We start from the raw sequence: 21,406 nt of genomic DNA, 5'->3' as shown, positions 1-21,406 counted from the left end.
TGCATATTTAAGGGGACATTTGTCACAGAGACCCCAAAACAACAATAATCAGCAATGGTAAAAGAGTCCATTTCACAAAGCCGGCAGCTAACCAACAGCACAGCAGAGAAACCAGGCGTTAGCTGAGCGTAGAGGCCCTGAATCTTCCCTCCCTATGAGGGGCCTCCACAGTCAGCCGAGCAGCACAGTGAAGGAAGGAGCAAACAGGCCCCAGCTCCATGCGGAGGCAGGTCATCAAGGCCCCGGACCCACAAGACCCTTAAATAAAATAAAATAATAAGAGAACTCATCAAACGTTCCTCCTCTGAAGCCCCCCTTCCACACTACCATAACCTGGCAGGTCTCCTCACACCTGCCCTCCTCCAGAGGTGGAACCCATCCCTACAAGAGCCACGAAGCCAGGTACTCCTCTCCAGCAGAACTGCTCCCCAGAGTGAACACAACTGGGGGTGAGATGAGGGGGGGAAAAAAAAAGCAGCAGTTGTGTAAACATCCCAATTTCCTCCCCTCAACCAGTCACCTCCCTGAAATGTCTTGGAATTTTTGCCCTCCTCTCGTAAGAGAGCAGCACCTTCCCAAGATGCCTGGAATATTAAATATGGAGGCCCATGGCCCACAAAATCACTCCCTCTGGACCTAAAGCATGTTTCTACACATTTCTGTGGCCACTTGAGGCCCCCTCTTAGTTCACTGCTCTTCTCAGGCACCTGGCTGTCGGCAGAAAGGCAATGGCAGGTGGAGAGACACGTCTACCTGGCCACAGGCTGAGGGATGGTCCCTGGGCTCACGGGCACCTGGACCCCTTTCTCCCACTCCTGTCTCCAGGGATCTGCCAACACATAGTACTCATCTGGGTTCAGCTGATAGGAGTCATGCAACTTCATAGCAGTGATCAGGTCTGTCCTAAACACCTGGAAAGGGAAAGAAAGGGTCACTGACATGTGATATTTGCATTCTGACTCAGAGTGCTGGCAGCTGCAGGGTAACCATGGAGCTGCTGTGTAACAAGGTCACTATATCAGCAGAGACCAGGTCTGACCTATTACAGGAACCCCTTGGCCTGCCGCGCCCTTGGCCTCTCAGGCTGGGGGCGGCAATGGCTCACACCAGCCTCTCACTTCCTCATCAACTCCATAAGCCTGCAGCATCTCTGACAGCAGTGAAGCAACCTTGTTGTCCTCCTCCCCAAAACTCTAGAAACTCTCAATTCAAAAGAGGGTTGCTGAGATTTCACTCAAGGGTGCCCTTTTGGTAAGATATAAAACTCCACTAACCAAGCAACAACTTCAAGCCAAAACCCAGAACTGCCAGGCCTCCTCTCCCATACGCAGACCACCACCACCCAGCTCCTGCCTCCCAGAGCACCAGGGCCTGCGGCAAGGTACCCGGGCAGTCAGGTCCTGGCTGGCAGGTGCCACACATAAGTACATGTGGGGAAAATATGGGAAAGAAGCAACGACAGACCAGTGGGGTCAAGTCAGAAAAAGGGCTTGTAAAGCACATGTTTACACATGTTTACCTGGCATAACTTCTATAAGGGAAGCAGTATTTGAGAGGAAAGGAGGGGAGGGAAAGAGAAAAAAAGCAAGCAAGCAAGCAAGCTACCCTCTCTTCACCCCACCTAAAACCGACCCCTCAAAACTCCAAAGCACCCCTGTACAGGCAGAGCTCCTCAATCTATCAGAGGTAGAGACGAGAGCAAAAGTGGCCCTCGCAGGGCTGCTCTTCCCAACTGGGAAAAGGGCAGAAGTGCAGTGCCGGCAGCCAGACGGGGCCTTGGCCTCAGTCCACCAGTGTCTCAGGGCTACATAAGGAAGCTCTGACCCTGGCATTAGCGCTGGCCCAAAGTTGTATTTGGCACAAAGCAAGCCTGCATCTGTAAGCTACACTCTCTGTTTACACAAGTCACAATGCTGAACTCTCGCTTCTCGGGACAGGGAGTTCTTTCTTAAGCTGTGAAGCACAGTTCACATTATACGCCTGTTAATAGGTCCATATTTGTTTTTCCTGGTGGCTTTTCAGACTGGTGATCACTTTAATAAACTTCACCATAATAAAGTCTGAGGGCAGTGTCTGAATACAAAGTCCATTTCTCTGGCCTGCCATTTTTTCAACACAGACTTCTTCCTCGGTATGCCACTTCTCGTTTCTCAAGTCCCAGTTAACAAGCAATAACCTGGCTGTGCACCGTCTGCAAAAGCACAAGCAAGGTCAGGCTCCCCTGCAGCACTGAGACACCGAAGCAGGCACCCAGCCCAGATGCAAAGGACCCGTATCACCCATGCCCTTCTCCCCCGACAGAGAAAAGCACTTTAAAACAAAAATCACAAGTCTTCATCTTCAGGAAGCAAAATCAGTTAAAAAACACATTCCAACCAAGCCTTGCAAGTAAAAACAAGGGAGTAAGCCAAAGGAGGAGGAAAATCAAACTGCGGCAACAATATGAGAAAAGGCAACCCACCCTTCCTTTACTGAAAGACTCGGAGGCCAGTCAAGAACTGAAACAGATGCCCTACGCGGACTCCCCAGTCTCTGGCAGAATTCAATGTTAGCGCTAACCTACGTGTAAAGTAGTCCGAACGAAGAGTTCAACTCACAATTTCAGAGGGGGAAAAAAAACGGGTCAGGGACAAGGCTGGTGCCCTCCATGCCGCTCAGCCTCCTGCCGCCTGGTGCCCCTCAGACCCAGCACTAGCTCCCCCACCCTAACCCCCATCCAATGGTCCTGAAGTAACAGAAACGCATGCAGCGTGAACGGGAGGACACTGGTTGTGGAGGCAGCACAGAGAACTAAGAAAGAAAGACAGGCAGAGCCGCTCAGATCCCACAGGAAAGGAGGGGAGCACTGCAGATCAAAAATGACAAAGACCTGGAAAACGAAGGCACGAAAACAGCCACTTTCCCATGAAGGTCTGATCTAATGTTTAAGTGTCTCCTGGGATGGTTTTCTACTACGATTCCTCATGGAGAATGGTAATCCACAACTAACAACTCCTAACCTCAATACAGCCAGCGACCCTCAGCACTCCCATCACAGACCCAGAAAAAGAAAGAGCTGGTGGAGCACAGGCCTCGGCTCTGCAGCTACAGGAGGAGGCAGTCTCTGAAGCCATCTATTCAAGAGGCAACACAAAATCAGGGACTGAACCTAAGGCCCTCCTCCCCACAGCCTGCCCACCTGAAAACTGGGATAAACTAAATTCCCTTTCTGCAATCATTCAAATCCTCAGAGCCTGGCCAAGGCTGTCAAGTAAAACCTATCTCAGGCCTGGTAAAGGACCCTAATCAACAAAGGCCTGCAGAGAAACGCACCTAAAAGCAATTTTAAATAAAGAGACAATAGATAATAGGTAGGGAGGTAGGTAACAAAATGTGGGGGAGCAGGAAAATAGAAGATGAGAAACAAATCGAAAAAGAAGGGGGAAAAAAAAGCCTTAAACGTAATCGCCGAAACAAAACTCCCAGAATTACAATGGGTTGTTGCCAAATAAGCCACAAATTCATGGCCAAAACTAACTTGAGGCTGGCAGGGACTGGCAGCAGCCGAACCCGCTGATCTCCTGGCCAGAGGAAAAGTTGTTGGGAGCCAGCGAAGATGAAACAGAAAAGGAAAAAAAAGAATATAATTAATAATAATAGCTAACATTTACTACTGAGCACTCTTTTAAGTGCTTAGTATGTATTAACGTCTGTGTATTAACCCCACTTAATCCTCACAAGAATCCTATGAGGCAAACACCTGTGTTACCCCCATTTTAGAAATTTGAAAACTGAGGCCAAAGTAGTTAGATAACTTGCCCACGATTGCAGAGACATCAATATCAATCAACCAGGTGTGTGCCAACCACATGTACTCATGCACACGGTAGGACATGCACAGTCGCACCATCATTCAGGAAATACCTCTGAAGGTTTTCGATCTTCATGTCTGGAGCAGGAACCTCTCCTGTGCTGGGATCGGGAATTCTGGGACCAAGTAGTTGAGAGGCCTAAAGACAAATATCCAAAGAGGAACAATTAAAAGTACACAAATCACAGTGTGTTCATAGGCTTTTGGTTATTTTAAAGATTTTATTTATTTGAGAGAGGGCGAGTGAGAGTGAGCAAGTGAGCGAGCAGGCACCGGCAGGAGCAGAGAGAAGGGGTGGGGGCAGGAGAGAGTAGGGGTGGGGGCAGGAGAGAGTAGACTCCCTGCTAAGCCCTGCTCAGCCCCAGGCTTGATCCCAGGGTCCCAGGATCACAACCTGAGCTGAAGGCAGACCCTTAACCAACTGAGCCAGCCACCCCGGCACTCCCACAGGAGCTTTTTTTTTAATATTATTTGACAGACAGATCACAGGTAGGCAGAGAGGCAGGCAGAGAGAGAGAGGGGAAGGAGGCAGGCTCCCTGCTGAGCAGAGAGCCGGACGTGAGGCTTGATCCCAGGACCCTGGGATCATGACCTGAGCAGAAGGTAGAGACTTTAACCACTGAAACATCCAGGCGCCCCCCACAGGAGCTTTTTTAACCAAATTCAGCAAGGCTGACCTCAGCGCCTCCCCGCCTCCCCGCCTCCCCGCCTCCCCGCCTCCCCGCCTCCCCGCCTCCCCACAACATAAGTGGCAATGCTCCTCCACTCCCAGTACTTACTTAAACCACACACTTTCCAGAGCAGGCCTAACCAGATCCCTCCATCCTCGCTGTGTAGCCCAGGTAACAGCACACAGGAGGGGGCATTTTAAGCTATCACCCATGCAGAGCCTTCATCTGTAAGCCTGCACTTCAAGAGATTCCACGTCTCTCACATTGGAAAATACAATGTGAAAAGCATTTGAGTTTTCAATAAACTTTCTAAATGCCAGATCATTATGTTAAATCATAATGCCACCCCCCAAAACATTAAAAAACAGTTCTGACTCCACAAAACATAAGAACTTTGCTTGGCCTGAAACGGGGAAGCTCAGACTGCACCAGACTAAGTGCTATGGCCAATTAACTTTTAAAATTGCCTACTCACCTTGCCCAAAAAAAGTGCGAACGGGGTCTTTTCTGTGTGTTTCTTCCACAACTAACTAATGCTCTACGATCCAGCTACTCCCCCAGCAGGCCACAGAATCCAGAAGCCCTACCAGAGCACCCATATCTCCTAAATGCCACCACGTCTAAGCCCCTCTCAGGCCTAAGACCTCTTTTGCAGCGTGAACTCTATCCTGCTTGAGATGCTCCCTCAGCCTGGGTGGGAATTCTCTTTCCTGGTATCTACTCAGTGCTAACTTCAGTCTTCTATGAACCCTGAACACATTAGCATTTCTCCTTCTTGCTCCAAGTATTCTCCCCATGGAGCTGTCATCCCTGCCCTTGGGTCTTCCCAATGTGCCCAGGAGACTGTCAGACTCGCATTTCTACTCTTACCTCCCTGCCAAGCTCCAGGTCCACGTTCACCTTCAGATAAGACATCAACTCCAGGGTTCCTTAGGTCAATCAACTCCACACAATAAAAACTGGCCTCAACATTTTACCCAAACCTGTTATTCCTCTTCTATTTCTACTTTGATGAATACCACTACCATTTCTACTAGAATTCAGAAATCTAAGAGTCATCCTAGACTCTCTTCACTCAGGATACATCCAACCATTGGCCGAGTTATATTCAGTGCAACTACCAATACCTCAGAATCCCCGCCTCCTCTCACTTGTTTTATTGGTCAACTGCAGTGGCTTCCTGTCTGTGGGTACCTTACCACCACCAGAGAGCTAAAACAGCCCTCACAACTGCCGCTGGCAGGTGCTGAACTTCCTCATCACTTACCTCTAACCTGAACATATACTGTACTGTTTCCCAGAAATTAACAAACCTCCGCAAAATAAAAGCCCAAACCTAAAGGAACTGCCTTCTACCAATAAAATCATTTGCCACTCAAGTAGGAAGCTTTTATCTCTGTGGATTCCAGAGACGAGGGACACAGAATCAAAACACCTTAAGACCTTGGAGACATTAAGAAACAGATTCTACACATAAGCCTATCATCAGATTTGCAATGACGGAGACTAAAGGAGATTTCCAGGCTCCTCTGACACAGATGGGGGTAGTACCCTTGATAACCAGTTCTGAAGGCTTTTACTGGGTCAACTGACTGCTGTTAGGTTAGCAGAATTACATTTCCTACAGGTGGCCCTACTGTACTTTCTGTAAATATTGAAAATTCTTCCTTAAAGAATAGTAAGTATGTCTCTTTAGACTCTAATCAGTAAGAATGTTTCACTCCCACATTGAAGGAAATATTCTGGGCACACAGGAGTGCAAACCCAACTTGCAAAAGCTCTATGTCCAGTCATCAGCGGAAAAAGTAGAGACAGAAGCCAACTCAGGAACCTGGAGAGGCAGGCAGATGGTTCATGTCTTCAGACAGGTCTCTTTTCACCCTCTGGTCCTGCAGGCCCTCCTCCGGCCAGGACACAGGCCAAGAAAACAGACAGAAGAGTGCAAACAACAACTCTAGAATGATGCCCAACTGTTTGTGGAGAGGAAAGAAGATACAGGGCAAAAAGGCAAGGCCCCTTTCCTTTGAATTACTAGGAAAAGGATTATAAATATAAGAAAACCAGAAATTTTAGAAGAATCATTCCACTGATATACTTTAAAAATGAATATAGAGTGAGGGGAGGGGAGTCTTTACAGTCAAATACTTTCAGAGTTAAAGCAGAAAATAAATTTGCTCACTTTTTTAAAAAGTTTTATTTAAGTGATCTCTATACCCAATGTGGGGCTCAAACTCAGGACTCCAACATTAAGAATTGATGCTCAGGGCGCCTGGGTGGCTCAATGGGTTGAAGCCTCTGCCTTCGGCTCAGGTCATGGTCTCAGGGTCCTGGGATGGAGCCCCACATCGGGGGGGTCTCTGCTCAGCAGGGAGTCTGCTTCCCTCTCTGCCTGCCTCTCTGCCTGCCTCTCTGCTGACTTGTGATCTCTGTCAAATAAATAAATAAAATCTTTTTTAAAAATGGGGAAAAAAAAAGAATTGCATGCTCTTCTTTTTATAAATATTTTATTCATTTATTTGAGATTGAGAGAGAGTGCACAAATTGGGGGGGGGGGGGAGGCTCCCCCCTGAGCAGGAAGCCTGACATGACTAGGGGCTCAATCCCAGGACCCTGAGCCAACCAGGTGCCCAAGAATCACATGCTCTTCTGACTTAGCCAGCCAGGTGCCCCCAAATTTGCTCATTCTTGGTTTTTCTGTCACTCTTGCCTCTTCTTGGGGATCTGTCAGAAGTCCCTCCCAGGTAGTTTCCCAGATTTCCAGGAAGTGCACAGTTTTGCTGGCCAAGAACACAATCCAAGTAATGGCAATCACTTAGAAACTTTTCCTAGGACTGCTTTTATATTTTTGAAAATGTCTGGGCCACATATGCTTTTAAAACCAGGAATCCAAAGATGCTCCAAATTTGGTATCTGATAGTAATAATATCCAAGGGAAATGCTGGTCCACCCAGAAATAGTCTGTCCCTCCTCCTTCTAATTTAACTAATGCAAAAGGAAGAAGAGAAAAAGTAATCTATTAAAGACTGGCAAAAAGGCAAAATTTAAATTTTAACTGACAAAAGGGATGTTCGCTAGAGCCAAAAGCCAGTAATCACCAAAATATCCACAAACTGAATGAGTAAACATACAGTGGTATCCATACAATTTACTAACCAAATTATGGTATATGCATACAATGGAGTACCACCCAGCAATAAAGAAAAAATAAAATGAGCTAATGATACATACAACATGATGCTGGAATCATTCTGTGATGAAAGACAAAGAATACATATTGCATTATTCCATTTACGCAAAACTCTGGAAGGTAACAACTAAGCTATGTGACAAAGTAGATCTGAGGTTGATTAGGAAAAAGATAGAAGGAGTATCTTGAGTGTTATGATTTCATGCGTATAAACATTTCAAAATGTAACAAAAGTTCATACTTTAAATGCATGCAGAAAATAAGTGATGATTTTCTACCACCCGTTAACAGTAAAGGAAAAGATAATGCTCTATTTTACTTCACACAGGTAATTTGCATATAGGTGAGAATCTGCATAGAGAACTAGAGGATCCTTCCATGTCCAACAGCAGGTATTTGTTACCTGTAATCCCTTTTCTGGTTTTTCTTGCTTTTAAGCACTGTCAAGAGCCATCAGGCCCAAGTCAGAGGTGACTATTTACAACATACAGTATACCTAAGTTGGTATTGTGCACACAGCAGATTCTCAAAAAAAAATTTTGAGTGGAAAAAAGTATAGTGTTGTTGAGAACAGCCATGCTTAACAAGAATCACCACCACTGTAACTCAAAAACTGAAGGTGGCAGGCACCAAGAATATACCTGTTTTACTTACTAGAAGACAGGTTTTGCTTTGTTCTTAAAAAGACTGATCTACTTATTTATCTTAGAGAAAAACAACACAAGCGAGCAGGGCAATTCGGGGGTGGTTGGAGAGAGTCTCAAGCAGACTCCCCACTGAGTGAGGAGCCCAACTCAGAAATGGATATTAACCCTGAGATCATGACCTGAGCCAAGATCAAGAGCCATACACTCAACCGACTGAGCCACCCAGGTGCCCCTAGAAGACAGGTTTAAAGAAAAAAAAAAAAAAGATATGTTTTTGAGTTCTGGGAAAACAAGGTCATGGAAAATAAAGCAAGAATGCATTTAAAGGGGTGCCTGCGTGGCTCAGTGGGTTATACCTCTGCCTTCTGCTCTGGTCATGGTCAGCCCCGCATCAGGCTCTCTGCTCAGAAGGAAGCCTGCTTTCCCTTCTCCCTACTTGTGAACTCTAGCTCTCTGTCAAATAAATAAATAAATAAATGAAATAATTAAAAAAAAAAAAAAAGGAATGCATTTAAAGACAACTTGCTGGGGCCACTGCCTCCTGACAGGAATGCACCAGCATCTACAGAAACATTCACAGAAAGCCTACGGGCCAAGAGACTCAGGTCTTGACAGTATTATACCAGTTCTCTCCACAGCAATGCTCTCTCAATTGGTCAAGAAGCTCCCAGAGTATTACTCAAGCAAAATAATTTGCAACCCCTTTTAATTTAAAAAAAGAAAAAAGTTAAGTTACAGAAATCTTTTTTTTTTTTTTAAGTATGTTGGGTGAAAAAAAAAAACAAAAAACAGAACCAAGAGTATTTCAAATCCCACAAGGACCAGGAGATAGTGATTTATGCTACAGCAAAACCTCTAGACACCTCTAAGTTCTTAAAAACCATGTGCTAAGATCACACTTTGTTGGTACTGCATTTTGTTTTTGTTTTCAGAATGTTAACATTTAATGGCAAATTAAACTAAGAATATAGCAAGTAAAATTCTTTTTTATTTTCTCGTTGCTTTCAGGAGGAGTTGGGAACTCTAGAAATTTGACAATGATGTCTAAAATTACTTCACTGTCCATACACAAAACAGCATTACTTAAAGTCCACTCTAGTGACAAGTTTAAGTGACTTTAAAAATTCTAGACATATATACCATTTAAGAACAATTCTCTATTAAACACTGGAAAGAATGATTAGACAAAGCATCTTATTTTAATGGTTCCGAACTCCCACTGAAACAGAGCTCTGTGGGGTAACAATCAAAGTTATAAAAAACTTACAGATCACAGCATCATGAGCATGGACTCCGTATGTGCACAGAGCACTCAACCCTGTTTTTCGGGTCCTACTAGGCAGGTATCTCGAACATTCTCCTTTGAAATTAAAAATAGCCATGCTTCTTGCCCTAGATCTAAAATAAGGAAAAACCTCAAGAGTAAATCTACTACCTACTGCACACACTCCACTGGTAACCCGTGTGTGATAAGCCAGGTTGTGGAGCCCATGAGAGGTTCAGAAATCAGAACGAATGGTGGTCTGGGTGCTGACACCACCACAAAATGCAAACTCTGAAAGAACTGCACCACTCACCAAATACCGAAATCTCCTAGGTCTCCAACACTGCTTTGCTTCTAGACACTACATCACATGCTGGTGTCTTCAGGAATGTTAAACCAGCGTAACAAAGAAAGGCACTTAGGGACCAAGGAGTATCGGACCGCAGGGCAACTGGTGTCATAAAAGCACAGATCCAAGACACACCCTTATGCATTACTTCAAAGCTAGGGACAGCGCTGTGCAAATAAAGCAAGGCTGTGGAAATTCCCACTGGAAAGGAAGCAAATTTAACGTAGTTATTAATCATTTGCTTTAATTGATAGATAGAAGACAAGACTCTAATATAATTGCTATTTCTTGCAGGGGCTGACCCTACACTTTCCCCATCTCCTCCATCCCAGCATAGCTTAGCTCCACGGTCCAACTCACTTCCACATTCCAAAATACAAAAGCTTCATGCATATATCCAAAAAACTGGCTCAGGAATATTTCAAAATAGATATACTTGTGCCTTCAACCAACGAACACACATGTGTTTCCCTTACCCAGCGCTCCTGCCGACATCCAAGTCCAATGGCTACAGAAGACTAGCCCATGGACTAGATCATTTTGTGCTAACTGCTCCTATAGCCCAAGAAGATGCTGGCTCTGCCTCTCAAAGCCAAGCCACACGTTGGGTTCGAAAAGGGGCAAAGCCACCTCTGTGTGTCAGTACACATTCTGCAATATTTGAACCAAAAATCCCCTACATTTCAATAATGCCTACACAATCCCTGAGTGTCACAAGATGCAACTGATGGGGGGAAAGAACAAATTAAAAGTACAGTCAAATATGAATGGAAGTGGAAGCATGCAAAAGAGAAACCACTTAAGACCTGCATGAAGGTAACAAAGCACAGCCAATTGAATTAAGAAAATGACAGCAAGTTATGGAAAGATGGAAGGAAACTCATTAAATGCAATAAGACATAAAGAGGTACAAAGCAGAAGTGTATTTCATCCACTAAAATTTTGTTCTCTCACTGTTTACCTGTAAGCTGGAATAAAACTGAAGTCCTCACATAACTTTATGTTTACCACTCATCAATCTGAGTTACTAAATTCAAAATTAGTAGGTCTGATTTTTGCTCAGCACTCTTTTTCTGCACATTCATCATCACAGGTGATGGAGCAGAGCTCAGCTGCTAACTGGATAAGACGACATGTTTCAGGGCTAGTACAGGTGTGGAAACTACGTGACCAGAGGGTCCACAAGGTACCTGGTTTCCAGACCCCCAGCAACACTCTCCAGGCCTTCCCACAGGGAAGTCAACAGTCCTGACAGTTATGAAATTCAACAGGAAAAGGAAGCTCTGCTTCACAACTTCAGGAAAAACTTTAAAGTGTCAGCACACTTCTCTCATTATTCATAATAAATAAATAAATAAATAGATAAAGAGATTTTTTTTTTCCTTTCCCTCTGTGTCTTTGAGAGGCACATTTAAAAACAACCCCAAAAACCCAAAAACACCATTTACATTTGGCTCCCTTATTCCAGCCAAAAATCTCATATTTTCAAAAGAAAAAAAAAAGTGTGGCAAATGGACAGTATTCATTAAGTAATATTTAATTCTTGTCTTACTTTTACAGAAAAAAAAAAAAAATAGAAGAATGGTGATTAGAGCTGTTAATTGGCCTGAGATAACAATCCATAATTCCTGCCAAAAGAAAGGACACTCAATGCTTTAATTAGCCTCTGCAGGTTTGCTGAAGATAAAAAATGCAATCTCCTTCAGGTTTTGGAAATACTGACAATAGCTGGTGGATCCCATTCCCACATTTGCCCAAAACTCCGAAGGACAGAGGATCCTGGGCTGGAAAGCAGGAAATGAAGGGTTTGTTTCCCGGGGCCACACCCTGGCACAATATGTAACTTCAACCTAGTGAGGGCCACCCAGTCCCAGGAGTCCAGCTATTACAAGGCACAGCCTGTGAACACCCCAATGCTATTCTGTCTAACTGTAAGGCAGCCCTCCACAGGGCACCTGGAGAAAGGCTTCAACAACTCCAACTGCAGCTGGATGAGGGCTTGCACTGGCACAGAAAATGCCCAACTGTAAATACCACACTGGTATTTCCCTGGATCAGGCCAGAAAACAAAGCAAAGGACTCCAGCCCAGAGGCCAACAGGGCCCCGCCGTGGCTGCGGCTGGTGTTGTGGCCCCACACTGACGTCTGCAGCTGCCTCTCCTCCACTTGGACAAGTTCTGCTTTGGGCTGGGAACTGCTGCCAAAATTCTGTCAGGCCTGCAGGCTGGAGAGGCTGGGGCGCAGCCACTGCACACACCCAACCCTTCTTGCAATCAGGACTTTCCAAGTGCCCAGACCTCCCTGAGGGCGGGACTAGTTCTAGGGACCGCATTCCAAGGGCAGAAAGCACCCCAATCAAACCACCATGGACTTACACAAAAAGATGGGCTCCAACGCAAATAAGCCAACTGGTACCAGAGGCCTCTGCTGTGAAGCAACTGCCCTCAGAGAGGGTTTGAAAGGGTATTCCATGGTGTCCATATGTACGTATTTTTATAAGCTTTGGGATTCCAAGGGTACTTAATGAGACCTGTTTGTTTACTGTATCATCGTCTACCATAATTACCAAATCATTAAGCCTGGACAGACAGTCCAGTACTACAGCATCAACATACACTTTATACTGAACCAAGTATATGACAAAAGGATAGCCCACCTACCTTCTAGTAGTGCTGTCATGATCTCCTCATCTAGCCTGAGTAGGACAGAACCCAGTTTTGTGGTCTACCTAGTTTAACCCTCCAGCCCTCTGTTAATATAATATTAATACTCCTTAATGCTCTGACTCTACCTTCTTCAGGGAGGCCAGCACAGACAGTAATGTGTGTGTTTTTTTTGTCTTAAAGACTTATTTATTTATTTGACAGATAGAGATCGCAAGTAGGCAGAGAGGCAGGCAGAGAGGGAGGAAGGGAAGCAGGCTCCCTGCCCAGTAGAGAGCCCAATGTGGGGCTCGATCCCAAGACCCTGGGATCATGACCTGAGCCAAAGGCAGAGGCTTTAACCCACTGAGCCACCCAGGAGCCCCGACAGAAATGTATTAAGAAGAAGTAGAAAATGGCTGTCAAACCATTAAGGTGACTTTTGGGGGGGGAGGGAGGGCAGACAGAGATCACAAGGAGGCAGAGAGAGAGGAGGAAGCAGGCTCCCCGCTGAGCAGAGAGCCCGATGTGGGGCTTGATCCCAGAATCCTGGGATCATGACCTGAGCCGAAGGCAGAGGCTTTAACCTCTGAGCCACCCAGGCACCCCCCATTAAGGTGACTTTTGATGGACACATTTTGGTGAACTTGGGCACTCTTTTCCTCCTTCTGTTCTAACAAGAGTTCTAGGTGGAAAATCCTATTTAGGTGAAATACCTGGTTTTCTAGGGCTGCAAGAATTCTTATGTTGGAGGCTAACCCCCAGTACCTCAAAATGTGACTACATTTGGATAAAAGCCTTTAAAGGGGTGATTAAGCTAAAATGAGGTCATTAGAGTTAACTCTGATCCTATCTCACTGATGTCCTTAAGAGGACATTTAGACGCAGAGATGCAAGGATGCACATGCTCAGAAGATGGTGTGAGGACACAGTAAGAAGGCAAGCCAAGGAGAGAGGCCTCAGAAGACACCAGACTTGCTGACACCTTGATATGAGACTTCCAGAACCATGAGAAAATAATTACCTGCTGCTTAAGCTACCCAGTCTGTGGCCGTTTGTTCTGGTAGCTCAAACAGACCCATACAAGGGCCTCTGGGACTATCAGGATCCTCTGTGCAGCTGAGGAATAGACAGCCATGGCCCACAACTGCACTGTTCAACATGGTCATCAGTAGCCACATGCAACTTCTTTTAATGTACATTTTAATTAATTAAAACTAAACAAAATCTTAAAACCTAGAGTTCCTCAATTACAGCAGATAAGAACAGTTCCATCCTGTTGGGCAGCTCTAGACCAGAGAGGGAAAGGCTATAAGTCTGAGAGAATGTTCCAGGAGAACCTAGTCTTCCATTTCTTTTTAGATTTTAGTAATCTCAGGGGGGCACCTGGGTGGCTCAGTCGGTTAAGCATCTGCCTTCGGCTCAGGTCATGATCCCAGGGTCCCAGGATCGAGCCCCGCATCGGGCTCCCTGCTCAGTAGGAAGCCTGCTGTTCCCTCTCCCACTCCCCCTGCTTGTGTTCCCGCTCTTGCTCTGTCTCTGTCAAATAAATAAATAAAATATTTAAAAAAAAACCAAAAAAACAAAAAGATTTTAGTAATCTCTATACCGAACGTGGGGCTCAAACTCACAACCCCGATACTAGAAGTTGCATGCCTTACCGACTGAGCCAGCCAGGTGCCTCCAACAGAACCTCCTCTAACCCAGCTCTCTCAGGGAAGAGATGAAGCAGCAACAAGAGCAAACACAGTGAGCATAAACCTGCTGCTTAATGCCAAAAAATATATTAAAACAGGACTCCAAGCCTTGTATCCAGCATTATTAGTATGTGAAAGTAATTCATGAAACCTTCTTCTGATTAATTCTGAACCTAAAAAGCAAGACATTTTTAAAATTGCTGTAGGACAAAATTGTGTATTCAAGCAAACAGCAAGCATTTATTGAGTACTTATGACTCCTGAGGACACTTTGATAGGCACCACAGGGGGCAGAAGAGAAATATCAGCATGTTTTTGCCTCAAGGAGTAAAAAGCCTAAGTAAATATCAGAGCAAAAAACAGGTAGTGAGGGCTGTGTACAGACAAGCGCTAAGAAGTTCAGAAGGCTCTCCCAAGGGCTCTCCCAAGTGGTTTTAGCTGCCTGTGCCTGGCACCCACCCTCAACACCTCTCCCTGAAATTAAAGGAAAGCCCTGCTCTCTGCAGCCCCCAAACCTCCATGCCTCTCCTTCCTTCACCCAGTTAACTCTTCCCCTGTGCCAAACATCAGCAGCTCCTACCATCTGCCCCCAAAGTCCCCGATCCCCTAGCTTGTCAAACCCAGCCTTGCATGATCTTGTCACAAATTAGCATTCCATGTACCCCAAACACCCAACACCGCTCCAACAGCCACCAAATCTACATCCCACTGCCCCACGCCTGTCCCCAAAACCCCCTACAGAATGCCGTGTTTGAGGTCTTCTGGTTTTCATGGTTCCTTCCAGTAGGTTTCTCATGGCTGTCAATGTGGCCACCTTTACCAGCAAAGCCTTGCTCTCTATAATTTACAGCTTTTACTCTGCTGAAGACTTCCAGACCAGAAGACGGAAAACAATCCTGTTTGCCTAAAAACTATTTCATCCTTCAGGACCTGCCCAAATGTCAATCCTGTGTTTCCCTGGTCCTCATGTCCTCTGAATATATATATACACATTTCCAACAAGCGTCAAAGAGACATCTCTGTTACTCCCCTAATGACTGTCAGACCTAGATTTTATGTATGTCTAAGACAGAGTTCCTTGAAAGCAGCCTAATACCTTTCCCATCATGCAGCAGAGCAAGCAGGTTTCCCTAGTTTCATATGTAACCTAAAACATAAGCCAACAGGCTGGAGCTCAGGCACTGTGCTAGGTACAAAATTCCCTTGTTATCTGAGAAGAGCTCTTTTGAGTAGTATGTTAGCTTCTCAATACACAGAAGCTGTATGACATTTATTTTGACTGCCTGGAAGCCAACTTCTGGTTCTCAGCTGCACTGTGAAAATACGAGGATGCCAGAGAGCAGAGATGCAGACAGGAGTAGTATTAAATACAGTCACGTTAAAAGTCAAGTGAAGAGCATGGACTCTTGCCTCACTAAAAACCTATACTTAATATTCTCACATCACACTCAATCTACCCCCTGTCTCAGGTTGGACTAGTTGATAATTAACTGGCTTCAATTAAGTTCCCTCTTCATAAATAGCAGGTCTAAGTGCCATAAATGATGTTTAGGAAAAAGAGACATGCCAGTGACTCTTGGAACTGGCTTGTTCACCCTTGGATAACAAACAGGAAGCCTGAGGAATGCCCGCCTGCAGTCAACCTTACCAGAAAGACTTGGTTACAGACCTGCAGTCTCACACTCAGAGGCCTTGGCTTTCTCTGACCTGCCTGATATGCGAAGGGCCTCAGCTATTTAAAGCATTACATTAAAAAATCATGTTTCTACACCAACCCAAACCCGGGTAGGCTCCAAGAACAACAAAGCAGGACTTACTGCCATTGTCGTCAGAATCCTCACTGCTGCTGGGAAGGCGACCTCGTTTCATGATCTCCCCGGGAAACAGCAGGCAGCCTGCAAAGCAATGAGACAGCACTTAACCCAAGATGATAATACACAATCATCAAGTTGTGCTTCAGATGGCAGACCAGGATTTATAGCATACAAAAGCAAACAATTGGCTTTAAGTAGCATTTGAATTGTAAACAGCCAAAAGACCAAAGATACATAATTAGGTACAATCTTTAACAGAACAGGTTCAAAGAGGGGGAGGGGTGGCGAAGTCACGAATCAGTAGGTCTCCTAAAGGTGCCACGTTTCTCTCTAGTTCCAATGACATTATCACTACAACTACTCCAGGAGTCTTTTTAGCTGACTGGCAGCAAGCAAAGCAGAAAGAAACCCGCAGCAATGAGCACAGTGCCTCCTCACTACAGACAGATTCATATTTTATGTGTGTATATGGGGGATGGGGAGGAAGTTGTGCCTGAATGTGTGAATATTTACACTGCACTGGGCATGATTATGCTTCTCAGGCAAATTTTGCTAAAATAATCCTAAAAGCCAAATAACCTGGAGTTGCCGGAACAAAATAAATGGGGTATTAGGAAAGCAATTATCTCCTCCAGCCATCTCCGTCCCCTTGGCATTCAAAGCTCCATGAGGAAGGAACCAGACATAGTAGCTGATCCAGCCCCTTCCCCTTTACTTGTGAGGAATGAAATCAAAAAAAGTTTAGGTAGCTCCTCCCCCAAGTTCACACCAAATCCTATTTCACTGAACTTCACCCAATTCCTTACAGCCTGGTCCAACCTAACCTAGCCAGACAGACACCTGGCCCAACTTGCTCTTGCTAACTCCTTCCCGGTGATAATAGACCTCCAGCATTACCTGGTAAGAGACTCTACTTAGCAGACAGTGACCTGAGACTAAAAGCCAGTCAATGAACTTAGAAAGATGGATTCCCTGGTCATATTCGCACAGGCGGCTCTCCAAAGAAATCCAAAAGGCTTTCCCAAACTGAAATTACTGATTCCCTTGGTATTTTTAGGAACTTGATCTTACTGCAGGGCAATGATTCCTGATGAGAAAAGGACTTTTCAAGTCAGAAGTACACACCCAGCCCCTCAAGAAAAGTACATCCCAAGATCCCCCTCATTGGGAATCAGAGCATTGGAATGCGGTATGTTTCTTGTAGCCTAGAGCACAGGAACAGTGTGGGTTAAAATGTGGAGAACCACTGTGTTAGAACAAGATAGAAATTAGAAACCCAAAGCTCCACTCTAAATGGACCTACTAAAGAGCAGACCAAAAAAGGCAGAAATCCATCATACACTGTAGTCTACACAGTGTAGTTCCCACCTACAAAAGAGACCTATATGATTGACTCAAATGTTAGGCCCCTAATCTGTAATTCCAACACTTTATATTTTCTCCCCGAGACACCAGTTAAGCTTTGTGGGCTTCTGTTCACAAACTGATTCTTCAAAAACCATTAATAAAACAATTTACCAAGTGGCAGCCCAGACAGGACTTGGGATCTGGGTCATGGGCTACCTTGTGCCCTAAGGTTTCATACCATGGGGGCGGGGTCATAGTCCTAGAACCCACCCATCCCTTTTCTGCAGAGCTCCATTCACCCATAACTAACACTCAGCAATCTATAACTTGGCCTGGGGCAGGCCAATTCCAGTCAGAAGCTTCCACAAACATCTGTGGCCAACTCCCCACTTGGAAGGACTGTCTTTCCTGCCCAGTCACCACATGCCAAAAACATCAACTACTGACAGCTAAACGTCCTCCAACCTTCCAGGGAGGGCAGCCCTGTTTCCCTTCCAACAGGAGGCACAGGGAGAAGAGGATAAAGCAAAAGACCATTTTTTCCTAAAAACAGCTTCAAGCTCCCCAAAGCCTATTTACACCAAGCAGCTTTAAAAAAGGAAGGAATGAAGGAAGAAGAAAGTAAGGAACAAAGAAAGAAGGGCTACCTAAAGAGGAATTCCTTTAAAAAGTAAGGGTGTGGGGCACCTGTGTGGCTCAGTCATTAAGCATCTGCCTTTCTCAGGTCCTGATCCCACGGTTCTGAGATGGAGCCCACAACACACTCCCTGCTCAGCAGGAAGCCTGCTTTTCTCTCTCCCACTCCCCCTGCTTGTGCTCCCTCTCTCCCTGTGTCTGTCAAATAAATAAATAAAATCTTTAAAAAAAAAAAAAAAAAAGAAAGAAAGAAAAAAAGGGTGTGATGTGACCCAAAAGAGATGCAGCTCCCACCCCAGACTAGACACAAGAAAACCAGTGCTGATCACATCTCCACTAACTCAAACAACTTAAATTTACCTAAAAAGAGCTTGAAGAACTTAGCATCCTCTTCAGTCAAAAAGTCTTCCTCCTAGCCTTCAAACACAACCCCAGAGAAAACACCCAGTTCAACTAAATGAAAAATGCCAGCATTGGCCAAAATAGAATGATGCTCCTAAACACATATATATAAACACTCTCTCAAGCAAAATTATGCAAGTAAAAGAAGAATAAAAATAGTATTTTCCTCCTAACGCATTCCATTTTCATCCACCCTGAAAGATGTTGAGAAATGAAGGTTGAGAATGCTATATTATACTTCTCCAGGGAACCTGGCACAGTAACAGGGGTTAGTGCCAGCAGAATCTCCTCCTCTGTTCTCTAATACACTTAAACCTTGACATCAGGCTGATTTCTCTCACCTGGGGTTACTTGCTGCATCAAGAAATCAAAGTACACGTTAGTATCTTCAAGATACACAATACAGTGGTGGTATGCTTCAAACATCTGACCAATAAAAGCGAGTGTGAGAAACAGAGGGCCCTCCTCATCATTACCTTTGCGGACTCTTTAGGGCATGGCTGATTATTATCTAGACGATAGTGTAGTAAGTAATAATTAAAACAACACTTCAGAGAAAGCACAAGAAGATATAATAGCGTATAACACACCCCATGAACACGTGAGTACCGAATCTACTTGGAGACGCTGGAGAAAAAGAACTGTTCCGGACCTCATGGAATTCCTGGTCTGGTTGAGGACAGTCAACAGAAATTCAGTCACGGTTAGTGCTTGACAGTAGTAGACACAAGGCTCTGCAGGAACAGAGCTTGATGGAGCCAGGGACAAATTGCCCGAGCAGAGTCCTAAAGAGTAAGGAGAGGTAGCCAAAAGTGGAAGCACAACATTCTGGAAAAAGCACTGGAATATCTAACAACATACATGTAACATACCATATTACTCTGCACAGCATCTTCATAACCAGAATCTTACTATTTGCTCAAGTGTTTACTAGTACACTTTCCTTTTTACCTTTTATCCTATTGCCGAGCCTTACCGATTCATAATGTAGGACTCTTTGAAGTTCCCCTAACTCTGCCTCACCGATTTGTCTTCAAACACCTAAATCTGTATAGCTTTAAGCACCTCCCTTTCATTCTCTGTGCCTGCAATCTCTTACCCCTTCTGATTATTACAACAAATTAATCTTCTCTAATAGGTGACCACATCAAGTCATTCCTTATACAAATCTCTCCATCTGCTGCACACTTACAAATTAGTCCAGCCAGAAACTCGTAAGTTTTCTGCCACCTGGCCCCTCACAACTCTACCCAAGCATCTCTCCTAACATCTCCCCCTCAGCTAGGCTTGCCTCTGCTGCGCCAGGCCTCTTTCCGTTCCTCTGCTAACGCTGGCTTCTCTGCCCTTCTCCTCCTCTGGGGGCCTCAGCGAAAAGCCAGTAGGCATGGTCTACCATTCCAATTACAAGCACTTACATTTTGTACCACTCATTCCATCTTGTTTTAAAAACTTTTTCACCTGCTTTTCAATGTGTTACTTTCTTCAATAATCAATTCTTGCTTTGTATGAGCACCTAAATGTGCCATATGTGTGTCTCTAGAAATTTACAGAGTTCTTCAGAACAGAGATCCTCAGAGCGCCTGCGTGGCTCAGTGGGTTAAGCCTCTGCCTTTGGCTCAGGTCATGATCTCAGGGTCCTGGGATGGAGCCCTGCATCCGGCTCTCTGCTCAACGGAGAGTCTGCTTCCCCCTCTCTACCTACCTCTCTGCCTACTTGTGATCTCTCTGTCAAATAAATAAATAAAATCTTTTTAAAAACAAACAAACAGAGATTCTCTTTTAATTAAATATGAAAATAAGACACCATGGAGAGGGTCCTGCATAAAATAGCCTCAGGACAGCTACAATAAAACACACCCAGAACTCTGGGTTCAGTCCCTACCCACTCTGCCTGGTTTCATCAAAAGTGACTCAAGAGGACACAATTTACAAGAGCCTGGAGTATCCCTTTGCCATGAGAAGCAGAACAGCTAGGCAGATAAAAATACTAATTATTAGGAATTTGGGACTTTGTCCAAAGAGAAGAAGACTACCTAGGAAGCCTGATTATAATAACATTGCCTGGAAAGGCCAAGTCAAAGGCCAAGTCCCTGGCCAAAGACCCTGGCTGGATGCATCCAGTGACAATCTCCAGGCACCTCCACTGCAGGCAGGGGCATGCCAAGACAACTAGGCACCAACTCCTCACCAAGCATAGGCACTATTTATATAACCATCCTTGTGGACATTACATGCAAACCACTCTCCTTCAATCTTCTCTTCACACAGGTCAAAACGAGTGGATTAACTACTATATTAATTCAATTAAATCTGTATTGAGTTGGATACCCAAGATAGGGTGAACAGGATCCGAAATGGCCCAACAGATGATACGATAAACTAGACAAGTGGCTTCACTGCAGTAACTGCTATAAAGGTTACTTGACTGTCATTCAAGGATTACAGTGGGACACGGCATACATAAATGAGATAGCAAGGTACCCTGAAATTCCTCAGACTGAAACTGGGGGAAATACATCAGCATGCCAGGAAGCTAAGAGCAGCCATTAGCTGAAGGAATCCATTCCCAAGGTGGCTCAGGAATTTACTGAAGAGTGAACAAGTTCAGTGACCTGGGTGTGGTCCCAGGGAGGCATGACTGGTATGTGATTCTGAGGAATAAAGAATGAGAAATGACTTCCGGGATAAGGAGTGAAGGGGTTTAAAAAAGGAATGAGATAATTAAGAATTTGAAGATGTTTATTCAGTGCTATTCCTGGGAAAGAGGGTCCAATACTTGAGGAAAAGAAACTGTCCAGTTACTAGAATTACTCTCTGTGGCATAACAAGACCATTTATCAGGCTATAAAGTCTACAGTTATAGTAAGGATTACACCCTAGTGATTTTAATTATCTTACAG

The 21,406-nt window shown here is 44.8% G+C and overlaps 1 protein-coding gene across 11 annotated transcripts in view; it reads right to left on the bottom strand.

The window, feature by feature from the left end:
• The window catches only part of JADE1 (jade family PHD finger 1), a 61,219-nt gene that overhangs the window by 26,400 nt on the left and 13,413 nt on the right, over positions 1–21,406 (bottom strand). For 8 of the 11 annotated variants that reach the window (XR_004283299.1, XM_032333396.1, XM_032333399.1 and 5 more), the window contains exons 2-4: positions 16,125–16,202; positions 3,904–3,989; positions 754–911 (exon numbers count right to left, since the gene is read on the bottom strand). Coding sequence is in view for 10 of the 11 variants with exons in the window: in XM_032333394.1 (XP_032189285.1) it covers positions 754–911; positions 3,904–3,989; positions 16,125–16,202 (322 nt within the window). In the remaining variant the exon portion in view is untranslated. Of the gene's footprint in view, positions 1–753; positions 912–3,517; positions 3,561–3,903; positions 3,990–4,629; positions 4,973–16,124; positions 16,203–21,406 lie in introns of those variants that run through there. The other 3 variants (XM_032333401.1, XM_032333402.1, XM_032333403.1) reach the window with 3 other exon arrangements.

The sequence above is a fragment of the Mustela erminea genome, chromosome 2 (genome assembly GCF_009829155.1).
Source record: "Mustela erminea isolate mMusErm1 chromosome 2, mMusErm1.Pri, whole genome shotgun sequence".
NCBI lineage: Eukaryota > Metazoa > Chordata > Mammalia > Carnivora > Mustelidae > Mustela > Mustela erminea.
Note: the sequence above shows the minus strand (reverse complement) of the source record. Positions and strands in the feature narration are given on the sequence as shown.